Here is a 26,526-nt window from a genome sequence, read left to right on the forward strand (position 1 = left end):
GGGAATCTCACTGTGTCTTTGTACAGGGGCCCTGATCTCAGTCTGGTGCTCTAAGGCGACGGTAACACAAATAACTAATAACCACACCCTCATTCTCTGCCATCAATTCAGCAGTGTCAGCTAGCATCCTGGCTGTTGCTTTCCAGTGAGAAGCCAGTTTGGGAGAAAAGGAAATCATTTTAATACTTTTTTTTAAAAAAAAATCCCTGTTTTACAAGCCTTCATTCGCTATTGTTTATGTAAACAGGTAAATTGTTTCGTATCTCAATTAAAAACATCTGCCACATAAATGAATACCAATTAACTCCTCCTGTTTTTAATTACTCTGTTAATTACACACAGGCAGCAGAAAGGATGGCATGGGAATAGGGGAAGCGTGATGCACACGCCCTCCCCCCTTCCCCCTCTGCTCCCCTCCCCACCTTGCTCTTGGCAAGGATCCGAAATATGCCCAGATAATGATGGATTAAGGTGGCTGGTGAAAACCATGGCTCGTAGCCAGCTCTGGGGATTTCGGCTCACTTCACAGCCGCTATGTGGAGGCCTCACCTCCTGGCTAGGATCTCGCAGGGAGTGGGTTCACCTTGGAGAGCCATTCCCCTGCTGCACGCACGCTTACCCCCCTACACATGTATTCCCCTCAACCCGAAGCTGGCCTTGCCCACCAGAGGCCAGTCCAGGGCGGGACGCCCGCCTCCCTTCTCGCCAGCCGGCTCACCATAAGGCTTCCCCAAGCCTGATTAAAAGGGACTTAGCTCCAGCCCCCAGGAGCCCAGTATATGGAGCAGGCAAACCTCGTCAGGTGACTCCCTGGGTGATGAGGACTAAGAGGCAGCATACCTGGGAACCCCCCAGCCAGGAGGGAGGGGGGTAGGCGAGGGGGTGGGAAATGGGATGCCATGTCCAGCTGTGCTGTTGGATTGCACTGGGCGCTCTGAGTTACGCCCCAGATATTGCAAACCCTGGCTGGGTCTCTGCTCCAGGAGGACCCACTGCCCCTGCATGAACACAGGGATTCTGTAGTCAAGGGCCCTCGCACCCCTATCCGGGAGAGCAAAGAGCATCTGTGAGGGGCAGTGGAATTCCTCTCAGCCCCAGCTCCTGCCTACAGTGAGGCTCACCCTGCCCACGGGGACAGCACACCCACACAGCCAGGGCTAATTGTGGCTTTTAAGCTGCAGCTCCACATTGCCCATGGCGGGGAGGGTGCAGGAGGTTGCCCCCCCCCTTCCCCAGTGCATCAGCCCCACCCTGCGGTCTGAGGCAGAGGGAGCGGCTAGGTAACCATGTTCATTACCCAGGATCGCTCACAATCGAAGTATTGGAGACAAGGAGCGGGCGGGCCGCTGCTGAGAAAGCCCGGAGGAGAATACCTCAGGGTCTATAGTTCAGGCTACGTGATAGTGACCCGCTTCTTGGGGGTCTCAGGAAGAAATCGGCACCTAGGCTGATCCGAGGTCAGGGAGCCGTGTGGAAAGAGGCGCAGAGCAAGACCATGGCGGTGGAAGGGACCCCGAGGCTGGCACAACGGGGGAAGTGTCTCCGTTTTGTTCTTTGCAGTGCTGCTGTCCCAGGAACTGTTTTTAAGGCTTGGAGTGTGGACAGTTCCTCAGCCTGGTAATGGACACTGCCCCGGAGAGAGTCATCCACACAGATGCATCTTCAGCACAGCAACCCTCACAGCCCAACCCTACATGTCGCTGGGCTTAGGATGTTAGACAGTCAAAGCGGGTGGATGGTTCCAGCAGGAAACGGATGCAGGGCGGTCACCCAGACATGAAGGCTGAATTATTAAGGGTGGCTGGGACCACAGTGTGCTCTATCGTTACGTTATGCCACGGAGAACAGCGGCTCTGCAGCTCCCCCCGAAATATGCCTCCCACCTCTGCTTTGTCAATGCAAGGGCCTGGGGATAAGGGGTGGGGAAGTGAGTGGTAAAGGCATCACACCTGGGAACATCGGCTCTGAGTTTGCCCCAGCAGCAGGGAGATGCTACGATGAGTACAGTCGTGCCGAGAGCGGGCTGGGGTTTCCTCCGACACCCAGAGTGCAGGCCTGTGGAACGGGAGCGGTGTCTCCACCTGCAAATGTCGTCAGCAGGATGCCTGCAGAGAGAAATCGTGGGGCCTTTGCCCCACAGACCTAGAGGGGGTTATGGGGGCAGGGCGAAGGGGACTTGACTTTGCCTGCCCACCTCAACATCTTCATTGTGGACCAAATGCATCCCTGGTGTAATTGCACGAAAGGTAGTGGGGCTGCACCAGGGATACATTTGGCCCCAGGAAAGTGTTTTTTTAGCTGCACGTGGGTGTGAATTCCTCCCAATAGGCCCTTCCTTCTACCACCCTCAAGTGCTTTTGGCTGCGGGGCGTTTATTGCACCGTTCAAACCAAGCCTGCCTGTAATAGAGGCCTACGCTCGTATTGCTAAGCGATCCCTCGCGCTGCTGGCTGATTTGGACTAGACTCTCCTAATCCTCCTCCCTCTGCATCACCGTTGTGGGAAGCTTTCCAAGCAAGCAGATGGGGCAGCAGAGCAGCCGCAGCGGGGAGCGGGTTTCCTTACAGGACACATTTTACAAGGGAGTATTTTGTGCATTTCAGCCTGGCCTATAAAACCATCTCGGGTCCAACCTGGGGATTGCACATTGGAGCATGTGAGTCTACAAGGTCTTGCAGGGGGGTTCGAGCCAATTTGGCAGGAATGGGGGGAGCTGAGCAGTTACTCTGTCTCTCACTGACGGATGTAGGAATTGCCTTATCAGTTCAGACCACGGGTCCCTGCTTCAGCAGAAGGTGCAGCAACCCCAGAGTGGACTCATCTGGAGTACTCTGCCCACAAGGGAATTTTGTTCCCAAGCTCCACGGGCGCCCAGCACCTCTGACAGCCAGGCCCAACGGGACTTTCCGCTGGACATTCACAAGCAGCTTTCACCAAGCTTGGCCTAAGCGATTGTCCTCGCCACCGGTGCCAGCCACTGGCCCATCCTGTCAGCTGTTACCTGGAAACCGGACTGAGACGCTGTGTTACTTCCTAGAGGAACAGGTGGGCAGCTTAGTGCTTAATGATGGAGTCACATGACAAAAGACACACACAACCCCTCATGCTATTTACCAGCTGTCTGGCGCTCCTGGATCTTAAACATACTCACTAAACACTGCGAGTAAACAGAGCAACGGGATCCGGCCGTACATGCCTGGAGCACGGCAGGCCCCCCGAGCATGTTCTGACATGCCTGCTTGGCGGTCATCTGCTGCGGGGGGCAGCAGTTCTTTCGGGGGCTTGGCAAGTAGCATGAGTCCTGACACCAGGTGGCAACACAAAAACCCACCCAGTCTTTGCCCTCTCTCGGGACTGGGGCCCCATTGTGCCAGGCACTATACAGCCATATACAAAGACCTAGGGCCTGATCCTCCGCCGCTGAAGTCAACAGAAGTTTTGTCATTGCCTTCAGCAGGAGCAGGGTCGGATGCCCGGCTCCTGCCCTACCCAAGAAGACAAGTGACATATGGAGGGTGGGGAGGAACGAGAGCCAATCAGATACAATGATGCACCATTTTTACAGCCATAGATGCACGAAGACAAATTTCTCTTGGTTATTATGAATACACAAAGTGTCAGCTCTCCCCATCTGTTCCTCCAAGCAGCCGTCATAAATCCGCCAATTTTCTACAGGCCTCGCAGCAGAGGGGGGTCACTCCTCCAGCCTTGCTAGAATGCTCTGTTCTTATTTCTATTGTGGCCACATTTTCCAAGGTATTTAGGTGCCTAAAGACCTTTGATCTGGCCCCTAGAGACCCCAGTCCGGGATCAGGGCCCTGTCCGACTAGGCACTATACATACACAATGCCAGAGCCAGTTCCCACCCCGAAGAGCTTGCAGTCTAGGCTGGTAACAGGCTTGACCCTGACTTCAAAGGCCCCACTGAAATCAATAGGAATGTGTTGGCTAAATATCCTGGATGGTTGTGGGGAGAGACATTGGCATCATCTCGAATAATTCCCAGCCTCAGCAGAGCAGGGAGCCCAGCGGGAGCAACTGTGAGACACCTGCCACAGTGATGCTAAGTGAGTCTTGGAGGCCACGGAAATGGGAAGCTTCCATGGAGACAGGACTAGAGGGTGACAGAGTTTACATTGCTGCCTCCGAGGCCAAATCCCACTCGCTTGACATGCACCACTGATCGCTACCGGAGCGCTGGCATGAGGCAGGGGTGACCCATGGACTTTCCTTGCAACTGTTGGTTCCCCTCCTCTTGGTTTCTGATCTGCTGGGCTCTGAGAAGCGTCCTCAGTTGTTATGATCAGGATTTATTATCTGTATTACCATAGCGCCTAGGAGAGCTAGTCGTGGGCCAGGACCCACTGGTGCTAGGAGCTGTACAAACACAGAACCAAAGACAGTCTCTTCCCCCATACGTGTCATTCCCGTATCAAGGCGGGATTTGAAGGAAGAGGAGGAGGGAGCTTTGTAGATGTTTATGAGGGGCAGCCTGGGAGAAAGCAGGAAAATGGAACAAGCAGGTGCTGGAGGCTGGTTGAATGGGCCAGCTGGAGGTGGGAGTTGATATTTTGATACCAACTGTGAGATGACAGGTAGGGTAGGGCTAGGCTGGGAAGAGCCTTCACAGTGAAGACAGGCAGCTTCTGTTTGATGCAACAGAGCAGGGGGAGCCGGTGGAGGGATTAGAAGAGAGGGGTGACATACTCAAAGCCTTGGGCTCGGAGAACAATCTTTGCAGCAGCATTCTGAATGGGTCCGAGCAAGGCAAGGCTGCATTTGTCAAGGCCAGAGAAAAGGATGTTGCAGAAATTGTGATGATGAGACCCTGGATGCCAGTTTGAACTGCATGGGTGGATAGGAAAGGCCGTATGCAGAGATATTCTGCAGAATGAATTGGCGAGATTTAGATATTGCCTGGGTGGGAAGACCTAGAGAGAGGTCTGAATCAAAGCTGATGCCCAGATGAGGGGCAGGATGGTAGTGTTGTCCCCAGCGATCAAGAAAGGAAGATGGGGGGAGGGAAGTTTAGGAGCTCTGTTTTAGCCATGTTGGACTTGAGCTGACGCTAGACATCCATGCGGAGACGTCGGAGAGACAGGCTGAGATCCTGGTTTGGACAGAAGGAGATGGGTCTGGAGCCGAATAGATCTGTGAGCCATCAGCACAGAGGTGGAGGTTGAATTTGTGTTTGCAGATGAGATACCCCAGAGATACAGTGCAGAGGGACAAGAGGAGGGAACCAGGGACAGAGCCCTGTGAAACCCCTACAGAAAGCTGGAAGAGGGAGGAGGTGGATCCTCTGAAGGACACGCTGAAGGAACGATTAGAGAGGCAGGTGGAGAACCAGGAGAGGCCAGTGTCACAGAAGCCAAGGGAGGACAGGATTTCCAGAAGTAAAGCACGACTGGCTGTGTTGGAGGCAGCTGCCAGGTGAAGGAGGATGCGGCTGGAAAACCGGTACTGGGCTTGGACTCATTAGAGACCTCGGCAAGAGCCGTTTCCGGGGAATGCAAGGGGCGGAAGCTGGACTGGAGAGGGTCTCAGCTGAAATTAGAGGAGAGGGACTCCAGCCAGCAATTACAGAAAGTGCGTTCAATGAGCTTAGAGCTGAGCCAGAGAAGGGAGATGGGGAATGGCTGGAGAGGCCAGCGGGGTCAAGGTCGGGTGTTTTAAGATGCGGGAGACGAAAGCCTGGTGGTATTCTGAGGGAGAAGAGCCAGAGGAGAGTGAGAAGCTAAGGAGAGTAAGGCTGGGGATGAGAGACGGTGGGGGGAGTTCAGGAGAGGAGGAGAGAGTCGAAGGAGGGGAAGGCTGCCCAGCAGAGGGGGAAGATCATGTCGTGTTTTGTCCATTTTCTCTTGGAAGAAGCTGGTGAGTTTGTGTGCAGAGAGAGCAGTGGAGGAAGGCAGTGGAGTGGGTGTGAGGAGTGACTGGAAGGCAGAGAAGTAGGAGTTGGTTAGCCAGGAAGATGCCAGAACTGTAGAGTTCTCTCGAGGCCTAATGAGTGGGAGCGCCATGTGAGCTCCTTTACAGGATAGGCCCTGAAGTATGCAAACTGCCAAACTTTAGTCACATTCTATAGAACGGCAGGGCCCGATTCTGTCCCTATTGATGGCAGTAACCAAGCTCCTATTGACTTCAAGAGGGGCAGAATCCAGGCTGCTGATGGCACATGGGCTGTTGGATTCTCTGGTGTTCTCTTTTTTAAAATCCTGTGTTCAATTTTAACACATTTTTGTCTGTGTGAGATTTAATAAAATAACGGGGGCGGGGAGGAATCAACAGGAATTTTGCAAACTTAACAGGAAGTCCCTTGCATGCTTTCTGGAAGCATTTGCTGTGCATCTTCCAAAGGAAAGTTGTGGGTACATAAAGGTGTGGCTGCTATCCAATTGACTATCCATACTGAAAACAAGATGGGCCCTTTCTGTCGAGAGCACCCTGAGTGGGGATGAGGGGTCAGTCATGGGAAAGTCTCCGGCAGGAGTTTTCACTAGCCATATTAAAGGCCTGATTCTGCAATTGAAAAACTCCTCCTGCCATCCGTAGGGGTAGGCTTGGTCTTTGAACATTCAGGGTCAGATTCTCATTTACACTGAGGCCTCTTTGCCCCACTCTGGCAGTGTAAAGACAGCGTAAATGACATTCACATTCACTGTAAGGGCCATTTTCACTGCCAAATTAATGTAAAGGGTCCCTAGTGTACAAGAGAATTCAGGCCTGAGGCGTTCATTCAAAGACGCCTCTCTCTTCTTTGCCCCATTGCTCAGCGGAGACATTATTGATCTCGCTGTCATGCAGACATAAGAACCTGGAGGCTGGGAGCTTTGCCTCCATGTGATTGAAAGCAATGGGACATACAGTGGGTGGTACCTATTCTTAGCTGAAAGCGTGGGTCTGCCCTGCAGAATTCCCCGGTAAACATGGCCGAGAGTTATTCGGCAGAACTGACCCTGGGCGGATTCCAAATCGGATCAGCTCACTTGAGTGACCAAAATAAGTTGTTTAAGTTCTCATAAGCCCTGCAGAGCCAACACAGCTGTGAGAGGGAGCCAGAGTCGGTCTGGCCCAGTCTCTCCCATGGAAATCAGCTGGAATGAGGTGTCTAAATGCCTTTTGAGCATCTGGCCCTTTCTTCTCATGCATCATCAACAGCGCAGCCATCTGATGTTCCAGTCGCAGGGCCACGTTCCCTCAGGGACATCAGTGCAGCCTGCGCTGAAGACAGCCCGGTATTCCCCACTGCCCAGCACAGGGCTGGCCATGCACAACAAGTGATCTTCAGTGGGGCTGCCCAGAGGTCACAGAATTTGGCTGATTGATCATTATTCCACGGATGACGTGCAAGGTGGAAAGAACCCACAGATCCCAGAGACAGCGTCCAGCACTGGCAGCTAAAAGCAGCGATTGTTACAGATAAACTGAGCCCCTCTAGTCTGGGAGCACGAGCAGACAATCACCTGAGAGCCCCACCATGGTGTCCTTATTACAGTCACTTGTAAGAACAGAACTGCACGCTGGGACTGATCCTGCACCGCTGGAATCAGTGGGAGCTTGGCCATCGACTTACATGGGTGCAGGTCCGGGCTCTTAGGGGATGCTAAGAAGTAATAAGCGATATTTCAGGGGAGACACACTTGTGCCCACAGTGCCTCTCCTCTCTCGGCGTCTCGTGCAGATGCTTGTTTGGAGGGCCCCTCAGGACTCTGAAATCCAGAATGCATGCCATGGGCCTGATCCTGCGTTACACCAAGGCGACTTGACAGCACTCTGGTGGTGTAAAGGGAGTGCAAATGTCAGTGTAAAGTGGCCTTCGGGTGAAGGAAAAATCAGGCCCCAGATGCTGGAGTCCAGGGTCCATGTTCCTAATTGGTCCCAGAGCCCTTGTGGGTCGCCTGGCATCAGGAATTCCCTAGAAATCAGGGCCCCGACTCCCCACTGCCCTGCACCCTGTGCAGTCATTTGCACCAGTGCAAAGAGCATGGAACGTGCGTGTCCAACACTACCTCGTGTTCTACACCACATTGCACTGGTGTAACTGAGAAGCGGAACAGTGACGAACTGAGCGTCCTAATCACTCCAGAAGGAACTGTTCCAATGGCTCCTCTTAGCTCTCCCACACTGAAATGGGAGGCAGCGGGAATGCAGCGGATGCGAACGTGTTTGCTTTGGCTTGGTGGTGGCGTTGGAGTTTGGCTTGCTTCAAAGAAGCTGTGGCAGAGGAATAAGGGCTTGGTTCTTTCGGAGGACCTGCTGCTGCTCCTGCTGCAGAGTCCTGTGGGAGTTTTGCCAGGGGCGGCCATGGAGTGGGAGCAGGATCAGGCCCCACCTTCGCAGCAGTTGCTTGCTGCAAACTGCAAACGCACTCGTCTGAAAACACACCGCTGGTTTTTAGCTCATCAGAGCAATTAGACGGAGACACAATTCTCATTTATCATGTCTGATAAACACTGAAATGTGACAACAGTCTAATGCGCGTGTTGCTGGTTTCCCCCAATAGCCATGTTTTGTGCTGGCTGGAACGCTGGTGATGGCCCGTCACGCTGGACTGGAATCCCAACTGCAAACATTACGGCATTTCTCACAGTCACAGCCTGTCCACTTCCAGAACGGCTGTTTCCTGTCCTATTAGGCAGCCCTTTATTCTCTGTCTAGTTCACTAACGATCCATTGACCTCCATCAAATAATGCAATAACTTACATTCATGGAGCCCCTTTCATCCCAAAGGGTCTCACGGCACTTTACAAACACACGGACGCTGGAATGTGCTTCACACGCCACAGGGTGGAACGCAGCAGCTGTTTAACAGGGCACGGCAATGTTCTACAATGGTTTAGGACAGGAAGTGGAGAAGATGCTATATCCACGTGAAGAAACGGAGTACTTGTGGCACCTTAGAGACTAACAAGGGGAACTTGGGAAGGCTGAACATCATTACCAGAGCCAATTCACCCCGGCCTTGTGTAGCCATTTACACTAGTGCAATCTGGCAATAATGGTGCAGGAATGGTGAATGGGACCCCTGGAATGTGACGAGGACAGATAACAGGACAGTTGAAACACCACCGCATCTTTAACGAGGGCCTGTGCTTAAGATCTACATTTAATGGCCTCTTCCTCCCAAAGGATTCTACAGCTCTCCCTTAATGCTATTTCTGTGGCCCTGGCTCCACACGGTCTGAGAGAGAAGACTGCCATCTACCAACACCCTGACTCCACTTCCTTCAGCACCCTGGATCTTCCTCTGACGTTTCCCATCCGTGAACTGACTAGGTCAGGGCACGGCTACACTGGCACCGTCCCGCGGCAGCGCGTTGAAGTGCGCGTGTGGTCGCCGGGAGAGAGCTCTCCTGGTGCTCCACGTCCACGAGGGGATTAGCTTAGAGCACGGCGCTTTACCGCGCTGTAACTTGCTCCGCTCGGGGGGGGGGTGTGTGTTTTTTCACACCCCTGAGCGAGAAAGTTGCAGCGCTGTAAAGCGCCGATGTAGCCACAGCTTTAGCGTGGGAGAGCTGCTGTGATCACAGCCACAATCGTGTCCTCCGGTCCCTGTTTCCCCCTTAGGAATGCGTTGCCATTGGCTCTCAGAGGGTACCGAGTCGGCTTTGTTTAGCTTTTCATAACCTCTGATACACTGTAAGCTCATCGGCCGCACTGGACAAAAAGGAGATTTGTGTTGCTCATCACCCACTCCTCCGCTTCGGGGTCTTTCCACACCACTTTTTTTTTGGAACATTTTTACCACCTTCTTCCTGGTTGCCAATACCACTACCTCAGGGCCCCTTTCCTTTAAGGTGGTGGGAGGCTTCCCTGATCTGAGAGCTCCTTCCCACTGGGTCTCTCTGTCCAGTGACTGGCATCCCCATGCATCTCAGTCTGCCCAGGTGCAAACGGGGGACAAAGACCCAAAACACAAGAAGTAAAAGAAGAGCAGGAATCTTAAAATGATGTGCAATGAATGTCTTGCTTGTTCCATTTTTCTGTAAACTCAGTTTCACAAGCATGAGTTTTTAAATTACTTGCCTCAAAATATCAAAACACAAGAGCCCCAGAGATCAGTGTGTGTGAATACAGGTCTGGAGTGAGGCCCCCCTTTTGTAATAAAGGGCAGCAAAGGGGGGTTCTGTACCTAACCCCACCGATAGCATGGTCTCCCTAGAACAGCCTTACCCCAGTTAGAAGGAGGGGAAAGAGTGCTAAAAATGCCACTAACCACAGGTAGAGAGTAAAACCTTACCTGCTGGAGGGGACATGGGCTGAGTCTGACTGGAAGCAGTGGACAGAAAAACCCTTCTCTGTACAGCAAAATTCATCTTTGTTTTCCTTCCCATTGACTCTCTGGCTCACTGTAAAGTCCCACAAATCAAAACAAAAGCAAAACTCTAACTTCTATTTTTATGTGAAGGGAAATACATTTCAGATCAAAGAGGACTTTCCTTATTTGTGTCTCAAGAGGTAAAACTCAACCCGTCCCCAACTGACCCCCCATAAGTCATTTCCCAGCATAGCAAACCAATAGAGTATAAGTCATAAAAATGATGTATAACTTTTTTTTAAAAAACCCCGAGTTTCCATTCCCACATGTCAAGTTTCAGAAAACATCTCTCCAACTGGTACTACTCGGAGAGCTGCAGCACTGACTTCCACACACTTCCTATCCAAGATCACTGCTTCAGTTTGTTGCTGGGGGAGTTAGAGTGGTCTAGTGGCTAGAGCAAAGGACTGGGAATCAGGACTTTTCTATTCCATCCTTAGGTTCTGCCTGTGGTTTGGAAAAGTCACCGAACTTCTTTGTCTCTTAATCATCTCCATTGTAAACAGAAATATTGACGTCTACCTCACGGGGGTGTTTGAGAACTAATGTTTGCAAAGTGCTTTGAGATCCTCGGATAAAAGAACAAAGGATTATTATTCCCCTTTAATTAAAGGCAGAATTGTTCTTGGACAGGCACTGGGAGAGTATAACAGAGGGAGCATGCATAGATGTTCCTTCTAAACGAAAGGCAGACTAGACCATTGCTCAACTTAACGGACACCGTCAACTCACATCTGACCAGAAATTAAAATGTTGTAAAAACAATCTTTTTGTGAAAACCTAAGATCAGTAGAAAAGTTTCATTAGCTTAAAAAAGCAGAAAAAACAACAACAAAAAGAGTTCTTTCTACTCAAATGGGCATGACCCTGCAGTATTTGAAAGGGAAATACTATAACAAGAACCTAAAGATGAAACTGACTCTAAAGAGAAATGAAATTGACCTCACTGATTTTCATTGCCCAAGATGAGAGTAAAGTAAAATGTAAAAAAGAGCAAAGGACAATTTAGCTGTATAAAATTCTTTCCCTTTTCAGAATGTAAGGACATAAGGAAACGATCTTTACAGGCATTGGTTGTCAAGCTGACAGCGATCCCTTTAACACATCTCTAATCATTTCAGTGGCTATCCAGCACCACAATCCATTGTTGAAATAAAAACACACATATACTTGGTTGCAAGCTTAGATTGGGAAGGACACAACATGCAATGCTGAATGATTTGGCACAGTGCACTTAGCCCTCCTCAATAAACCAGTGGGACTGAACTAAGGAAATGGGGCCTTGGCTTGTCATGTTAAAAAGTGATTTGGATTCCTGGATATTGGGGGGAATATTTTGACTTGCTGTTTTTCCTTGGGCCACAACTGCTGCATCAGAACCAAATGTGCCATTAAGACACACTGGACAGACTGCTGAGCAGGAAGACTGGATACTCCAGAAGACAGATCTTTAATGAAATTCTGCAAGACAGGGGCACTGAATGGAAAACACGGGACAGAATCTTACACTGGTTAATTACTATTATGGTCAGAAGCATGTTAAGGCAAATTTAGATAGCTGGATTCCTCCTAAGCAGCCCTTGTTTTAAAACCTACATCAAATTGTTTTGTGGCGTATATACATGTATCTCAATTAGCCCTAGGTTTCTTCCTTATGACTCAGAAAGTCTCCTGAGAAGAATTATGCATCTCCTCACCACTAAGTCTAAATCAATCAATCAGCCACTCTGAAAGTCTGATGTGGAGCTGATGGCTTCTTATGCCTCTGAGCTGGCTCACTGCTCTTGCAGCCACTCGTGCAGGGAGGAAAATGACTTCTTCCAGTCGTGCAGAAAGGGAAAATTTGTGAAGCAAAAATGGGAGAGATTTGCTGCAGGTGGGCACAAAACGAGGCCACCTCCCTGTGGAACTGGTGGCCGCGTCAGATTATGGAGCATTCAGACACCAGCACAGTCCCCTCATTGCAGACACCCCAGGGCTTCAGGAAAGCATCCACACAGGACACTAAGGAGAGAACATGGACCTGCGCTCTCAGCCCAGGACTGGCTTCTGTTCCAGGGCAGAAGAAAAGGGCAATACCAAACCCTACAGTCCTTCCTCAGGCACAATTTCTCCAGACATCAGTTGGAGACTTGCCTGAGTGAGGACTGCAGCATCAGGCCCCAAAGAAGCCACTGTTCTTCAATGGTCACGGACTGACACTTTCCAGAGTGTCTGCTGATATTAGGTACCTCCATGGGGGGGGGGGGGGAGGGAGCTGTGGACTCCTTCCAGGGAGCTGATTCTCAGAAAGTGCCCAGCAGCCCCCCCCCCCCTTTCTGGAAACCAGGCTCTTGAACAGTTTCTAGAACTGGGCACCCCACATTTGGGCACCAGGCTCCCAGGCCTGAAGTAACATTCCCAGCCGGAGCAAAGAGCAGAAGAGCTCCATTTAAAGGGAAATGCTTCTCTCCTTTCTCTCTCTCCGCTGCGCTGTATGTCTGGTGGCCCTGCTGGATAGCTGTCTGTCCCCACATGTGGCGCTCAGAGGAACCTTGGCAATTTAGACTGTAAGATCTTCAGGCCAGGGGTTGTGGCTTTGCCCTGTTTGTACAGCACCCGGCACAAGGGGGGTGGGCCCTGCCTGGGGCTTTGGGGCACTGCCCTAAAATAAAGATTGACTGCTGCTGGGAGTAATAAAGGTTCCCCCGGGCATGACCACCTTAAACGCTGTCTCAGGTACTGCCCTGAACCAAGTGCTTGGTGGGGACACTGACTTCACAGCTTGGTCCTGTGGACAAAGGCATCTCACCCCAGCTTTGCTATACATGATGCATCCCACTGCAAGCCTCCTAGGAACCACGGTGCAGATCACTGGGCAGCACAGACCTGGCTCTTGGCAGCCTGGCAGGGGTCCCCCCCTCCCAAAAAAGTTCTCTCACTGGCCCTGGCTCCTTGTGGGCCCCGGCCCCCTGGCTCCACGGAAGAAACACTTGCTCTCCCCAGCTTTCCTGCCTGCGTTTTAAATTCCCAGCTAGATCCTCGGGTACCGCGCGCGTCTCTCCCCGCACGCTGGCCAGGTAATCACCAGCTCCCGCTGAGTGTCCCGCTGCCGGGCAGAGAGCACGGGGCACCGGGCGAGGAGAACCCCATGGGTTTGGGACAGGCGCCCACGAGCTCCGGGCCAGCTGGAGCGGGAATCAAGCCAGCTGCGTGTCCGTGGAGCGCCTCTGTCTGTCCGCAAGCAAGGCCAGCTCCCAGCCCCTTCACCGGCTGTATCCCCCTCCATCCCCCGCCGCCACAGACATCCGCCAGCCGGGATCTGAGCCCTGCACCTTCCCACCCGCCACGCGGGGACGGGGACACAGGCAAGAGCCTTCCTGCTTTCCCCTAATTGCCTAATGAGCCCAAGGCTCTGTCGGGGGCGGGATCCCGCCGCACACGCAGCCCTAGAAGGATCGCTCCCTGCCTTTGTCTGCAAGGGAGGGTAAGGCCCCCATTTGCGGCTCAGCCGGACTGGACCGTGTCTGCCTGGAAGGAAAGTTTAAAGAGCCTGCGTCCTCCGCCCCTGCCCCCGCAGCCCCTCCTGCAGGAGCCCGCACCTGGAGGGCAAGACAACCCACGGGAGCCGCCGGGGAGCGCTCCCACGGCCGGGGGAGGGCTGGCAGCCAGGGCTGCCCCCGCACGCCAGTCCCAGGGCACTTCCACGCGCGCGGTCCCCGTGGGGAGGAGAGGGACTTACTGGCCGGAGGTCGGGAAGGAGCCGTGAGGTAATTTCGCACGCCCGGGAGACAGCCGGGGTCCAGGGGCGGCGGGTCCGCGGCTCGGCTCTCTAGCAAAACCCAAAGGGAGTTAATCCAAGCGGGCTGCGGCGTCTGGCAGGGGGCTGCGCCCTTGTTCCCATGCCCCGGGCACCTGCCCGAGCCGCCCTGAGGGGCCGGGCGCGCCCCTCTCCCGGGCGCGCTGCGCTCCGCGCCGGGCGCTCTCCTCCCCGGGGTAGCGCGGTCCTCAGGCTCTGCGCCCCTTCTGCGCGCTGCCCCGGCGCAGTCCGGCCGCCGCTGGCCCCGCGGCTCTTCACCCGCCGAGCCGGGAGAGGGGAAAGGAAGCGCCGGGCGCTGCGCTGCGCGGGGCCCGGGTTCTTTGGTACGTGGCGGTGGCGGCGCCGGCCGCCGTCCCCCCGGGGCGCGCTTCACCTCCGGCCCGCCGGCTGCCCGGGCAGACCCCCCGCTCTCGCCTGGTTTCGCATTTTCTCTCGGGCCCCTTCACGCCCGTCGGGGCTCATCCCTCCGGCGGGGGGCCATGGGGCGAGGGGGAGAGGAGACCTCACGGCCAGGGAGCCCCAGGGCGCACGGGGGGGGGCTGCTCTTTGCGGCGATCTTCTCCGCCCTTCTTGTTCAGCCCCTTGGCTCGCCGGCTCCGTCTCTCTCCAGCCCGGGGGACTCTGCTAGCGCCGCCGCCTCCTCCGCTCGCCGCTGCCCAGGGCCATCTGGGGCGGGCTCCGCCGGGCAATCTCCCTCGGACAACTTCTGCGAGCTGTCAGGCTGCCCAGCCGCCGCCTCCTGCTCCTCCTCCCGCGGCGCCAGGCGCTCCGCAGCCGGCTCTCGGTGCCCTTCTGCCCGCCACCTCCCCTTCGGGCAGCTCTCTGCAAACTCCGTGCCCCGAAAGCGCCGGCTGGGGGTGCGGGAGCGGGTCTGCCAAGCCCGGATGCGCCTTGCCCGGCGGCAGCCCCCGGCGATCTCCGAGGGGCTCCGGCTGCCGGGGGGGGGGGTCTTCACGCGTGCCCCCTTCCTTCCCCGGGGCGCCTGGAGGCGCGAGGCGATTCCAGCCCCGCCAAAGCTGCCGGTCCGGTGTGTGCACAGGGGAAGCCCCCGGCGGGGTCCTTTAGTGCCTGGCCAGCCCCCAGCAGCCTGCCGGCTCCCGGGTCCTGCAAGGCAGAGCGGCTTGTACTTCCCGGTGCATCTCGCCTCCGCTGCTCCCTCTTCACAAAGCCCCTTTTTGCAGGCTCTTGGCTAACTCCAGGGTCCGGTGCGCTGCACCCTCCCCCTCCCGCCGCGAGCCCAGCAGCGGTCGGCCGGCTCAGCGAGGGCTTCCTCCTGATGGTGTCCAATCGCCAGCAGCCCCCGCCGCTCCGCTCCCTGCCTCTCCTCCCGTCTGATTGAGCTCACACGCCGCGGCTTCTCACTTTGATGCAGCGCCCGGCCGCCTATGCCTGATGAACCGGGTGGGCTGGCTGCACCTCTCAGCCTCGCCCTGCAGGGGGCGCTCCGCTACTGCTGCAATCCCGGCCGGCTTCGCAGCCCCTGTCACTGTGCGCACAGCCCGATTGCTGCGTTTCCTCTGGGTGGGTTTTTCTCTCGCCCCCTCTTTGGGGAAGGGCTGAGCCGGGGGTTGCAGTGTGGAAAATGCAAATCGAATTGAATACGTTCTAGGAGAAGCAAAGCGGACCCACCATTCAGATGCACAGAGTGCAAGAATCAGCTGCCCCTGCCATCTTGCAGGGGCCCAGTGCAGGGGACTCTGTGTGTGTGTTAACATGCTCCACACCTCTCTGTTTCCTTTCTCTCTCTTTTATATTGTCCCTTTGTCTGTGGGTCTCTGTGATTCCAGTCTTCCTTCTTCTGGGCTTGCTCTGGTTTGAGTTCTTCTAACTTTATTCCTGAAAGAGGCAGCTCACCCCTTTTTGCTGCTGCCCTGATTACAAGAGGGCAGGGCCTGAAACTTTTTAAAAGAAGAGATCAGATGGTTCAGCTGCAAAATCTCTCAGCACAGAAAACTTTTTACATGCCCCCCGCCTTGCAGCTTGAATAGCGCGGGAGCGCACAGGAAGAGAATCAGTGGAAAGCTTCCCTCCTGCTTCGAGCAGGGGGTTGGACTAGATACCTCCTGAGGTCCCTTCCGACCCTGATATTCTAGGATTCTCCCCACATACCAGTTCTGCTACAGAGTTGTTGTTCCCTTAGTGCAAGGGCCAGTAGAAAAAGGAACAGCTGTTCATTTATTTCTATTAGAAATAAGCCAGGCCCCCTGTGTAACTGTTGGGCTTGTCAGGTGGCTTGCCTGTGTGCATTGTTGTGGAGCATTTGACACATGCATGGGTTATTTGTATTTTGTTTTTTAATGTAATAATTTCCCAAGACCTCCTTTCTGAAGCCTCTTTAGCAGGATCCATGTCATGACACAGCAGCCCCTGCTGGAGAGGACCTGTCAAGGCAGCCATGAAGAAATGATGTTGACCAGCGTGACTTGTCCCCAAGAAAACAATGGGACTTTCATTCAGGCTTCCCACTCTGACCCAATTCAGCCTTAGAACAGAAGTGCCACCTCTCCAATGTCACTCATTTAGACCCAATTTTACTCCCATATGACATTTTACTTCCATCTGATAGTACTACGGAAAGGGATCTGGGGGCCATAGGGGATCACAAGCGAAATATGAGTCAACAGCGTAACACTGCTGCAGAAAAAAAGCAAACATCTTTCTGGGCTGTATTAGCAGGAGTGTTGTAAGCAAGACAAGAGAAGTAATTCTTCCGCTCTACTCAGGCCTCAACTGCAGTACTGTGTCCAGTTCTGGGCGCCACTTTTCAGGAAAGATGTGGATAATTTGAAGAAAGTCCAGAGAAGAGCCACAAGAATGAATAAAGGTCAAGAAAACATGACCCATAAGGGAACATTGAAAAAACTGGGTTTGTTTAGTCTGGAGAAGAGAAGACTGGGAGGGGACATGAGAGCAGTTTTCAAGTATATAAGGAGGAGGGAGAAGAATTATTCTCCTTAACCTCTGAGGACAGGACAAGAAGCAATGGGCTTAAATTGCGGCAAGGGAGGTTTAGGTTGGACATTAGGAAAAACTCCCTGTCAGGGTGGTTAAGCACAGGCATAAATTGGCTAGGGAGGTTTTGGAGTCTCCATCATTGGGGATTTTTAAGAGCAGGTTCGACAAACACCTGTCACGGATGGTCTAGATAATCCTTACTCCTGCCATGAGTGCAGGGGACCGGACTAGGTGACCTCTTGAGATCCTATGAGTTTATGATTCTAGACCCAATTTTACCTCCATCTACGTTTCCTCCACTCTGCAACAGACTGGACTTTATTTCCCTTTTTTATTATCAGTTAGTTACATCAGAAGAGGTGAATCATGCACATTTATTGCTGGAGACACCAGCTCCACATCTGGACAAGCTTCTGTTGATATTTTTGGGTGTGTCCCTTGGCTTAAGCCTGGGTTGCCTCTTTGAGGGTTAATCCTGTTCCCACTGCAGTCAGTAGGAGTTCTAGTGTTTGGCCGGCAGAGTGGTGTGGGGCAAAATGTAATCAATGTGATTTCACCATGTGAGACGATTAGGTCAAATTGTTACCTCAGGGTATCCGGAACAAGACTCCTCACTGCCAAATGATTCCTTATTACAATGAGGTTGATAACTCTCTCCCCTTCCCCAGGAACTAACCAAAGGCCGAGCTACTGCCTTCTGCCACTGTTGTGTCCCTGCCGATATTCATCTTGCAATGGCCAAGTCTGAACAGCTCCTGGGCACCATAATTCAGACAGCCCAAGGCCTGGACAGTTACTAGATAGGTTCTCATCAGAGTTACTTGCTACGGGATGCAAACCGGTTCTGTTGATCTGTACCAAAGCTTAAGTGCAAGCCAGGGCCCCGGAGAAGGAGACTGGTGGGTGCTGTGCTCGGCTCACCATGGTGAACGTTCCTATGACAATGAGATGCATATATGCAGCCGGGTCGGTCTCAGGACATTAGTGAGACAAGGTGGATGGGGTAATATCTTCTACTGGACTAACTTCTCTCTCCCCACCAGAAGTTGGTCCAAAAAGAGAGATTCCCTCTCCCACCTGGTCTTTCCAGAGAGATGCTTGTCGGGTTCAAACCCCAGAGCTGGGTTCAGGCTGCAGAGTTTGGGGGCAGAGGCTCAGGCCTGGCTTTGATGGACTGTGACTTGTGTTTGGAAACAAAGGGCTCGAGCCCACCAACCCTTCAGTGCACTAAGCTCATGGGGACCCTGCAGGGCTGGTCCCACAGCCTTTAATTCTGAGCTTGAAAGGAGATGTAATTTCCGAGCTCTGTGTCTTGGAGGGTGGGGTGTCTTTTCCTCTAGCTCCACCAGCCACAGAGCAGCCACAGAGTCCCTCCCCAGCAGCTACTGCAGCCAGTTGTGTGGCCCTAGTCCTGCCTTCCGAGGCGAGGGGGAAGGACTGCAGAATTCACGTGGTGGCGGATTCCAAGGTCCCCAACCCCTCTGGGCTTCGCCCTTACCCTGCATGAAGCATCCCCATTGACCACTCGCAGGGAGTCCAGGAAGCTGGGTTCAGCTCTCCAAGCCCTGTCTCCTGGCCAGCAGGCCCCCTGCAGCTGCAGAGGAGGATGGAGAAGGGTTTGCCCCAAAGAAACAAATTTTTCAAAAAGCAAAGGCTGACATGAGCATAGGAAAAATGCACCCACGCACACCTGCCTGTGCACTCACAAACAGGGCTTGGTGCCTGCAGAGCCTCCTTTGCATAGACAGACACCCAGCTGGCACATGCAAATACTTGGGGTGTGGAGGTTATGTGAACACGGATTCCCCTTGCACAATTCAGACTCCGCCACCCTCCTGAACACATGTCCCTAAACATTCTGGTCTAGTACTAGATAGCAATATTTTCCTTCCGAATGGCAGCGTTAGAAACTAGTTTAGGTGGCCTCCTCCCATCATCTCTTGTGTTTGGCCTCCATTGTGGAGTCAGCAAAGGCCTTATGCTGAAAATTCTTTCTCGTGGAACTAGTCCCGTTGATTTTGCTGGGCCTACTCACGTGAGTAAGTGTGTGCAGGATTGGGGCCCCTTGTGTCCGAACGGTCTGTTCTACCAGCATGGTGAATTATCCCTTTTCACCCGTTCCAAAAGAGGGACCTGGCGCGAGTGAAGGTTGTCATCTCCTCCCCTGCAGAGACGTGACATTTTACCAGCACGTCGGCACTGAAAAGGCAGAAGGAAAGCTTTTGTCTGAAGAGCTAAGCAAAGCCCACGTCGTTCAGCCTAGGGAGCGTTGATAGGGAACTCTGTGCATGACCTGAATGTCTGGCTGTATAGGTGATGGCTTAAGTCTGATATGACATTTATCCTCACAAGTGAGGAGACAGATAACTTATTCATGATGGTGCCACTCTTGAGTTATCCGGTGTTTACTTGCCAGTGGAGATATCATTTCAGATCCAGCCTCAGCCACCATCATATATTTATTTCTGCTAACATGGGGATCCTCTTGCTCTGCCAGAAGAATTATAATGTATATAGTAGAAACATTAACTTTGACCATACACTTTAGTCAAAAGGGCCATCGATTAAATCGTTCCCAGCCGGATTTCAACCCGTCAAATAGTTAACAGCATCACTGTGAGCCAGACTTTGCTCCGGACAGGTGAACAGAAGCAGCTACCTTATTAAGTGTTTCCATTTGTGTTGACTAAAACAGGGTCCTTTTGCAAATCAGGGTGATACAAACAGCAGATTAATCAGTTTCTAATTAAATGATGGCAGCGTGCATGTTTAATTAAATAGACTGTTTAAACAATTCTTTATCATGGCACTGGAGACCAGCAGAGCATCCCATGGCATGACCTTGAGATGGTGCGAGACAAGCCTATCCCACTCAGGTGCCTGTGGACGTCCCTCGGGGACATCCTGCCAGGAGGAGTTAAGGATTTGGTTGGTTGGTTTAGTTTGTGTTTAGGTGATGGCTGCTGTCAAATCAGCTTTTTCATTTTGTCATTGGGGCCTCACCGGATCATAGAAACCAGAGAGGGAAGAGACTTATTGGGTTGATCCTGCAACCCCACCTAGGTCATTATTCAGGCCCATTATGTCCAAATGTGCTCACGGATGTACGTACACAGCCTCTGCCGACTGCAGCGAGAGTCACATGTATGCATGAGAGCTGGGTGAGGAGGCAGAGCCTGCCCTGAATTACTCACCATGTAGCCCAACTGAATTCTTACCCAGGGCAGAAAATGAGCCACATTCTCTATTGGGAGCTAATATTCTCTGCACAAGGGGCCGTTCTGCGTTGTTTGCAGGCCCAAGACTCCCAGTGGGGTCGATGGAAAGTTGAGGTCTGAAAGGCATACAGAATTGGGCCCAGATTACTGATTTATACAAGCTCCTTCCGTGATAACCCTCTTCTTTCCCTTTGTTTCACAGCAGCTCCAAAGTCCAGCACCAACCTGGGTTTGGGTTTTGATCATTGTGCCAGCAGGGTTTGGCTCCCAGCCTGAGAACCTGCAGGGAACTTTTGGACAGAGGAGAGTTTTGTGGTCCAGCTGCAGAATGGGAACTCTGACCAAGCCTGCAGCAGCACTGGGGCCAGGAGATATAAGCCTTTACCCCTGCGAGGAGTCCCAGCTAAGCTGTTTGCATCAGTAAGGTCTATTCACATAAGAGTCTGCCGGATCAGGCCTCTCCTCTGTGGCCCTGTGTCGGTATGAGAGAGACCGCAAGAGCGTATCTGCTACCAGAAAATGGCTCGGCTGATCGATCGTTATCCAAACACGCATGCATCATGCTGCATAGACAGCTAGTTATTGACAGAGCCAGCCAGCTACAATGAGTCATGTCAAGTGCAAGGATAAGCCCTTGGGAGGTGCCACTCCGCTATCACCAGCCTAGCTTTGTCTCCACCTGCGGCTTTGCTCCAGCCACAATCTGTGTGGCAACTGGGACATGCTGTAGTTTGTTGGGTTTTTTTACTAGCCAGCAATAAAATCTAACCCATATTGGTTGATGAGAAGATGACGTGTTTCCCCCGGGTGTAAGTTTGGGTGGCAGGGTCTGTTTCATTTCTAGTCAGTGCCCAGGGACTGTAATTTCAGTCTATTGAAGTCATAATTTACTACTGTGAAAATAAACATTTGTGTTAGCTTGTTTTATTCTGTGGGCTTCGTATGAATGTTAATAATTCACAACCTGCATGCTTCTACATGGGGCTGCACAGCCTGGCTGATTGCACAAACCCTCTGCTAGCACACAGCATGCTTCCCCCGTGTTCCTTTTGCATGGGTCTCACACACAACAGATACCTTGGTATGTTTCCCCCAGGGGTTCTATTGCTCAAGACAGATAGGAGATGATGAGAGAAGTGCCACTTAGCGCTAAGCCACGGATAACGAGGAAATCAGTAGGAAGGCGGCTGTGAGATAAAGGTAATATTTTATGTAAAGATGATGGAGTTTAAAATCTGGGCATTTTGGAAAGCTTCCTGCTTCAGAGCGTCCTGGTGCTTGTTTGTTTGCTGTATTTGCAATAAAAATTAAAGGAGATTTTCCCCATCAAGGTCAAATCCAGCCAGCAAGCTCCTCCGTTAGGATTTAATTCTCCACCTAGATCCAAAATGGGGATGTCACCTTCAGTGCCATGCTTGGGTAGCTGTAATCCCTGCCCATGCAGAGAGAACCAGATATTCGGAGTCTAGATCTGCCCTGCTGCCTTCAGAGGAGAAGTTTGCCCATATGACTAAGAGGGCAGTTTGCTTCACAGCATACTGCACAGGTGACCCACTCACAGATATTTTTCTTGCAGGTGATTCCATCAGCAAGGCCATTTTCAAGGGTCCCAGGGCAGAGGAGCACCCCCATGAGAACGTGTGGCTCACCAGGCCAGTGGGGACAGCCTGTGCTTTGAAGGTGAGATTCTTCAGAGGTCCTGTCTGAGGCTTTAAACAGGTTCCTAGGTCATAACAAAGGGGGGTTGAGACCAGGCCTGAGAGTTAGGACACCTGGGTTCTACTTGAATCTCTAGCATAGATTTCAAGGCAAGTCACTGCCCCACTCTGTGCCTCAGTTTCTCAATCTATGAATTGGGGTACCTATGCCACAGGGGCATTGCAAGGCTAAGCTTATCATCTTCAGAGGGAACCTCCTGTAGAAAGGCAAACTGTTATGGACCAAAGGGGTGAGATTAACAAATTGGTCAACAACTACCACTTAAAGAGGCATTCATGGCACACTCAGCAAAACATTGTTCAGAGGCAATTCAGTCTAAACTTCTCCATCACCCTCTTCTCCCTGGGATGTGATCATACATAACATTGTTCTATTTAGCTCTGTATCATCAGTGGAGACATTTGCATCAGCGACCATAGTAATGGGTGTTCTAGAAATCTAGATCGAGAGGGGTGTGTGGGGCTGTATGAATAGAAAATTGGCTCTTGGTATTTTCCCCATTCAATGTCAGAGTCCTGTTTGTGACATGAGACTAGTCTCTGCAGCAGCCTATTGGGACTGTACAAACAGTGAGCAGAAGAGGTGGGAGCAGGTGGGCTGCTGAACGGCATGGGTTCTGTTTTCCTACCGGTGTCCTTAATAAAAAGGAAGGCAGGAGAATACGCCTGGGACAGAGGCAATGGGGCAGCAGGATTGTCACTAAATAGTTCAGTGTTTTTCTCCATGAGGCCCAAGCTGCTCTTGCAGAGAAAGGAAAGTGAATGCTAAGTGTAGTGGATCCACTCGCAGGACGATCCGGGGGTGACGGGGGCGTGGAGGATTGGCCGGGGGCGGGGGGGGGAGAACACATCCCGAGGCAGTGGAGAAAGGGTACAGCTGAGAGAGAGAGAGAGACTCTTATGGGAGGGAGAAAAGAACAGGCCCAAAGTGAAGCCCCAAGCAGAGCTCCTGTGGAATCTGAGGGCTAAAGGTCCTTTCCTATGAAACAGGACATGGTCTCATCTCTGCCAATGACCCTTCATGCCTCCCACCCCCAAACCAGGACACACCTGGACTGTCAGGGACACAGACCACGGGCTTTCCTTTGCTACCAGGCCCCCTCTGCCCTAGAGAATGCAAAGGGGCAGTGGGGGCGGGGATTTGAGTAATAGCTTTTGTTGGACCAGCTTCTGCTGGGGAGAGAGACAAGCTTTTGAGCTCACACAGAGCTCTTCTTCCGCTCTGGGAAATCTCTGAGTACATTGCCCAGATCTGAAGAAAGAAGAGCCCTGTGCAGCTCGAAAGCTTCTCTCTCTCGCTCTCTCACCAACAGGAGTTGGGCCAATAAAAGATGTTACCTCCCTGACCTTGTCTCTCTAATATCCTGGGACTGACCTGACCACAGCGGCACGGCACACAACTAGAGAATCTGGCATAGCAGCCCTGTAGGAGTATTTCTCCATGGCACAAAACACCCCCGCGGGTGGCACAGCCCCTCAGAGCCTGGGTCAACTGACTCGGGCCTGGAGAATTCATGCTACGGGGCTCAAGATTGCAGTGGAGACGTTCCCGCTTGGCTTTCTGAGCCGGGGCTTCCAGAAACGTCTGCACTGGCTATTCTGAACCCTGTAACCCAAGCCAGAGTCCGTCGACTCTCTGAGACTCACTGCCGCAGGGGGGGTTGGGTTTTTTTTTTTTTTTTTGCAACGTAGACGTGCCCTGCACACAGTGGCTACCATTGGTGTGCTGGGATCACACCGCTCTGGGCAAGGCTGACCACCACACTCCCCATGTCCTGCCTCGCCACAGCAGGGCCAGTGTCAGCAGCTTCAATGGTGCAACTGCCTAGACGGGGTTAGTGTGAGGCTTGGACTCCCTCGGTCTGTTCTGGAGGTTTCTCACCTTCCCTGCCCCATTTGAAAAGCCAGAGGAATATGGCGCTTCCCTCATATGCATTTGCATCTTCCCAGCTCTTTATCTTTCTCTCTGTCTCTGTATTGCTGCAATTACAGACACTTTAAAACACAATGATCTGGCTGTTAATGTGATGGATGACAGAAGCTTTCTGTCTGGTTTAAATCATCCCCTAGAGTGAGCAAACTTCTCTGGATTAACCCCTTCCTGGCCCCAAACTGGCTCCCTCACCGGGCCCTGTGGCTATTGTTTGAAGAGTGCAGCGCGCGTATCTAGATTTTGGCCCTGTGAAGGGACTCGACACCCGTGCAGCTGAGGAACCCCGTTATTTTCTTTCTCTTGCCTTCACAGGGGGGAACAAAGACGCTGCCCTTTTAGCTTCTCAGCTGGAGAAGAGGGAAGGTTGGTTTCCCTTTTACCGGCATGTTTATCCATCTCTCTGCGTCCTGTTGGGGACGATCCAGCCCCCCAGCAATAGTGCAGGACGCACCCCCACAATGACACTACAGCTCAGGGCAAAGGTAACCAGCGAGGCATTTAACCAAGCAGCGCAGCACTGCGCTGCAGCCATGGGATTTCCTGCAGTGCGTATCTGTGTGCACGAGGCACGTGCAAATACATATGTGCACGGTTCTGTCAGCACAAAGAGGGGCCACCTCCTGCCTTCAGGTAGAGGCCTACAGCTCCCACTGAGGACTATGGCAAACATTTGTCAACGGAGTTTGACGGGTCTCAGTCTAGTTCCCAGGAGACAGGCATCCCCATCACAAACCTACCAGCGCCGCAGTTGGTGTACTGGGCTCTGCCTGACCGTGTCTCGGAGAATGAGCTCCCCCGCTGGCTGCAGGAGCAGCCCCTCCAGATCAGGAGAGAGGTGTAAGGAATGGCAACTGGCGCTGTGCTTTTCCCATGACTAAAGAGAGGCCCCGCTCCCCAGTCTGCCACCTTTCCCCAGGCATGTGCACCTGAGCAGTCACTTGGCCTCTCCTCCAGCCAGCTGGTCACGCGTGCAAGTTCTCAGGAGCCTGCAGCCAGCCCTGGAAATAGCTGGCAATGGCAAAGGGTGGGGTTGTGGGAGGGAGAATCTTGCACTTTTGCATTCTCCGCAGCTTTGTTTCACTACTGTGGGAAAGGAGATTAGGGCAGGCTGGCAGCCAGGGGTTAGCAGATAAGCGAGTGTTAGCGTTGGATAGGCCGGCTGGATCAGTTCCAGTGCAGGGCCTAGCAATCCCTCCTGGACCAAATCTGAAATCAACCGGCAGGCCTTGGAGGGGGCCAAGCCACAGCAGGCTGGGAAAGTCCATGGCCAGGCAGCTAAAAGCGCCTTTCCTCTGGGCTGCCTGGTCAGTACTCTGCCCCTTTCTCAATCTCGCTCCCCTCTGATTTCCCAAAACCATCCAGAGAGTCGAAGGGGGGCTGGGTTCTGGGAAAGTGACAATGGGCAGACAGGGTAGAAAGTGCTCTAATGAGTTTCTGTCAGTCACCCAGACACATGATTGATGGCTCAGTGTGCAACAACTGAGCGCTGGGGATTAAGTGCACGTGGTATGTCAATTTCCGACTCACGCACTCTCTTTGTTTAAAGAGCCAGTCTCTCCTTCCCCTGCCCCTTCCCCACCAGTGCCACGGGCAGGACCATTAAGCTCATCTCCTCAGACCCTGCAGGGGCAGGGGTTGGTTTATACCAAAGCTGCTGGCCTGACTTTTTTATGAGTCTGAAATGGATTTTGCTGCCCGTGGAAGCCCTACTTGGAGGCTGCTGCTTCTCTTTTTATGCCCCCATGAGACCTACCACATGCCAGGCCTCCGTGGGGGCATTGCCCTTAATTTTGACTGGGCATATGGTACCTCTCAGCTGGGCTGCATGAGTGACCCTGAGGGTTATTGCACGAGCTAGCGACATGCAACCACACTGTTGTAAGCAGCTATCGAGCACTTCTCATCTGTCAAGCTCTGTGTGCTGGGTTAGGACTGTTACAGCTGGGGAAAGCCAGGCCAGCTTACACCTCTGTTTTAGCCCACAGAGGGGAGAGGAAGCTGTAGAATTGGCCAGGATGAATGCCTGAGCACCTAGCAAATCCATGTGCTGGGGACACTACGATTTTACAAATTCCCTTGTATGCTCTTGGGGAGCCAGGACTAGAACCCTGGGCCTATAGTACCATAAACACAGGCCATGGTCATTTGTGCTAGGGGAGCTCTCCCTCAGTTGGCAGCAGTAGCACGTCCTTTATGTGCTTGTGGCCGATTATCAGAGGGACTGAGAGAAGTAGCATCCTCCCTTCCCCTTGCCCACAGCTCCATGGCGTCTCTTTCCACACAGTTGGGGATCTGCATTTTGTGGGGCAGTGGCTGTACAAGGAGGGAATGGAACTGGAGGGGATCCTCTGACCTCAGAGCTAGCCTCTCGTCAGCCCTGCAAGGACTTTCCTGGGTGGATTCCACTCCCTGCACTGACCCCCCACCCCTTGCCCCAAGAAGTGGGCATGGGGCAGTGGCCTGTGGGAACCAGTGGCAGCCTGTCTCCCGCCGGGAAGGTTCAGGAGCTGTCAGTGAAGGGCATGGTATAAAAGCCTAGAGAGACAAGAGCTGGATGGGGAGAATGCATTCAAGTGACACCCTG

General features: G+C 52.9%; 1 protein-coding gene and 1 long non-coding RNA gene across 11 annotated transcripts in view; one reads left to right on the forward strand and one right to left on the reverse strand.

The window, feature by feature from the left end:
- The window catches only part of CBFA2T3 (CBFA2/RUNX1 partner transcriptional co-repressor 3), a 111,108-nt gene that overhangs the window by 58,069 nt on the left and 26,513 nt on the right, over window positions 1–26,526 (reverse strand). For 4 of the 10 annotated variants that reach the window (XM_073308220.1, XM_073308219.1, XM_073308215.1 and 1 more), the window contains exons 2-3: window positions 19,109–19,272; window positions 10,242–10,350 (exon numbers count right to left, since the gene is read on the reverse strand). The exons of 1 other annotated variant lie outside the window; for it this stretch is intronic. In XM_073308220.1, the coding sequence (XP_073164321.1) occupies window positions 10,242–10,335 (94 nt within the window). In that variant the 5' untranslated portion in view covers window positions 10,336–10,350; window positions 19,109–19,272. Of the gene's footprint in view, window positions 1–1,949; window positions 10,215–10,241; window positions 10,351–14,040; window positions 14,558–19,108; window positions 19,273–26,526 lie in introns of those variants that run through there. 5 more of the 10 variants (XM_073308217.1, XM_073308216.1, XM_073308222.1 and 2 more) reach the window with 5 other exon arrangements.
- Window positions 13,754–21,960, forward strand: LOC140896423 (uncharacterized). The gene is made up of 3 exons (XR_012154548.1): window positions 13,754–14,068; window positions 21,388–21,491; window positions 21,868–21,960. It is a non-coding gene; the product is annotated as an uncharacterized LOC140896423 (long non-coding RNA).

Source organism: Lepidochelys kempii, chromosome 12 (genome assembly GCF_965140285.1).
Source record: "Lepidochelys kempii isolate rLepKem1 chromosome 12, rLepKem1.hap1, whole genome shotgun sequence".
NCBI lineage: Eukaryota > Metazoa > Chordata > Testudines > Cheloniidae > Lepidochelys > Lepidochelys kempii.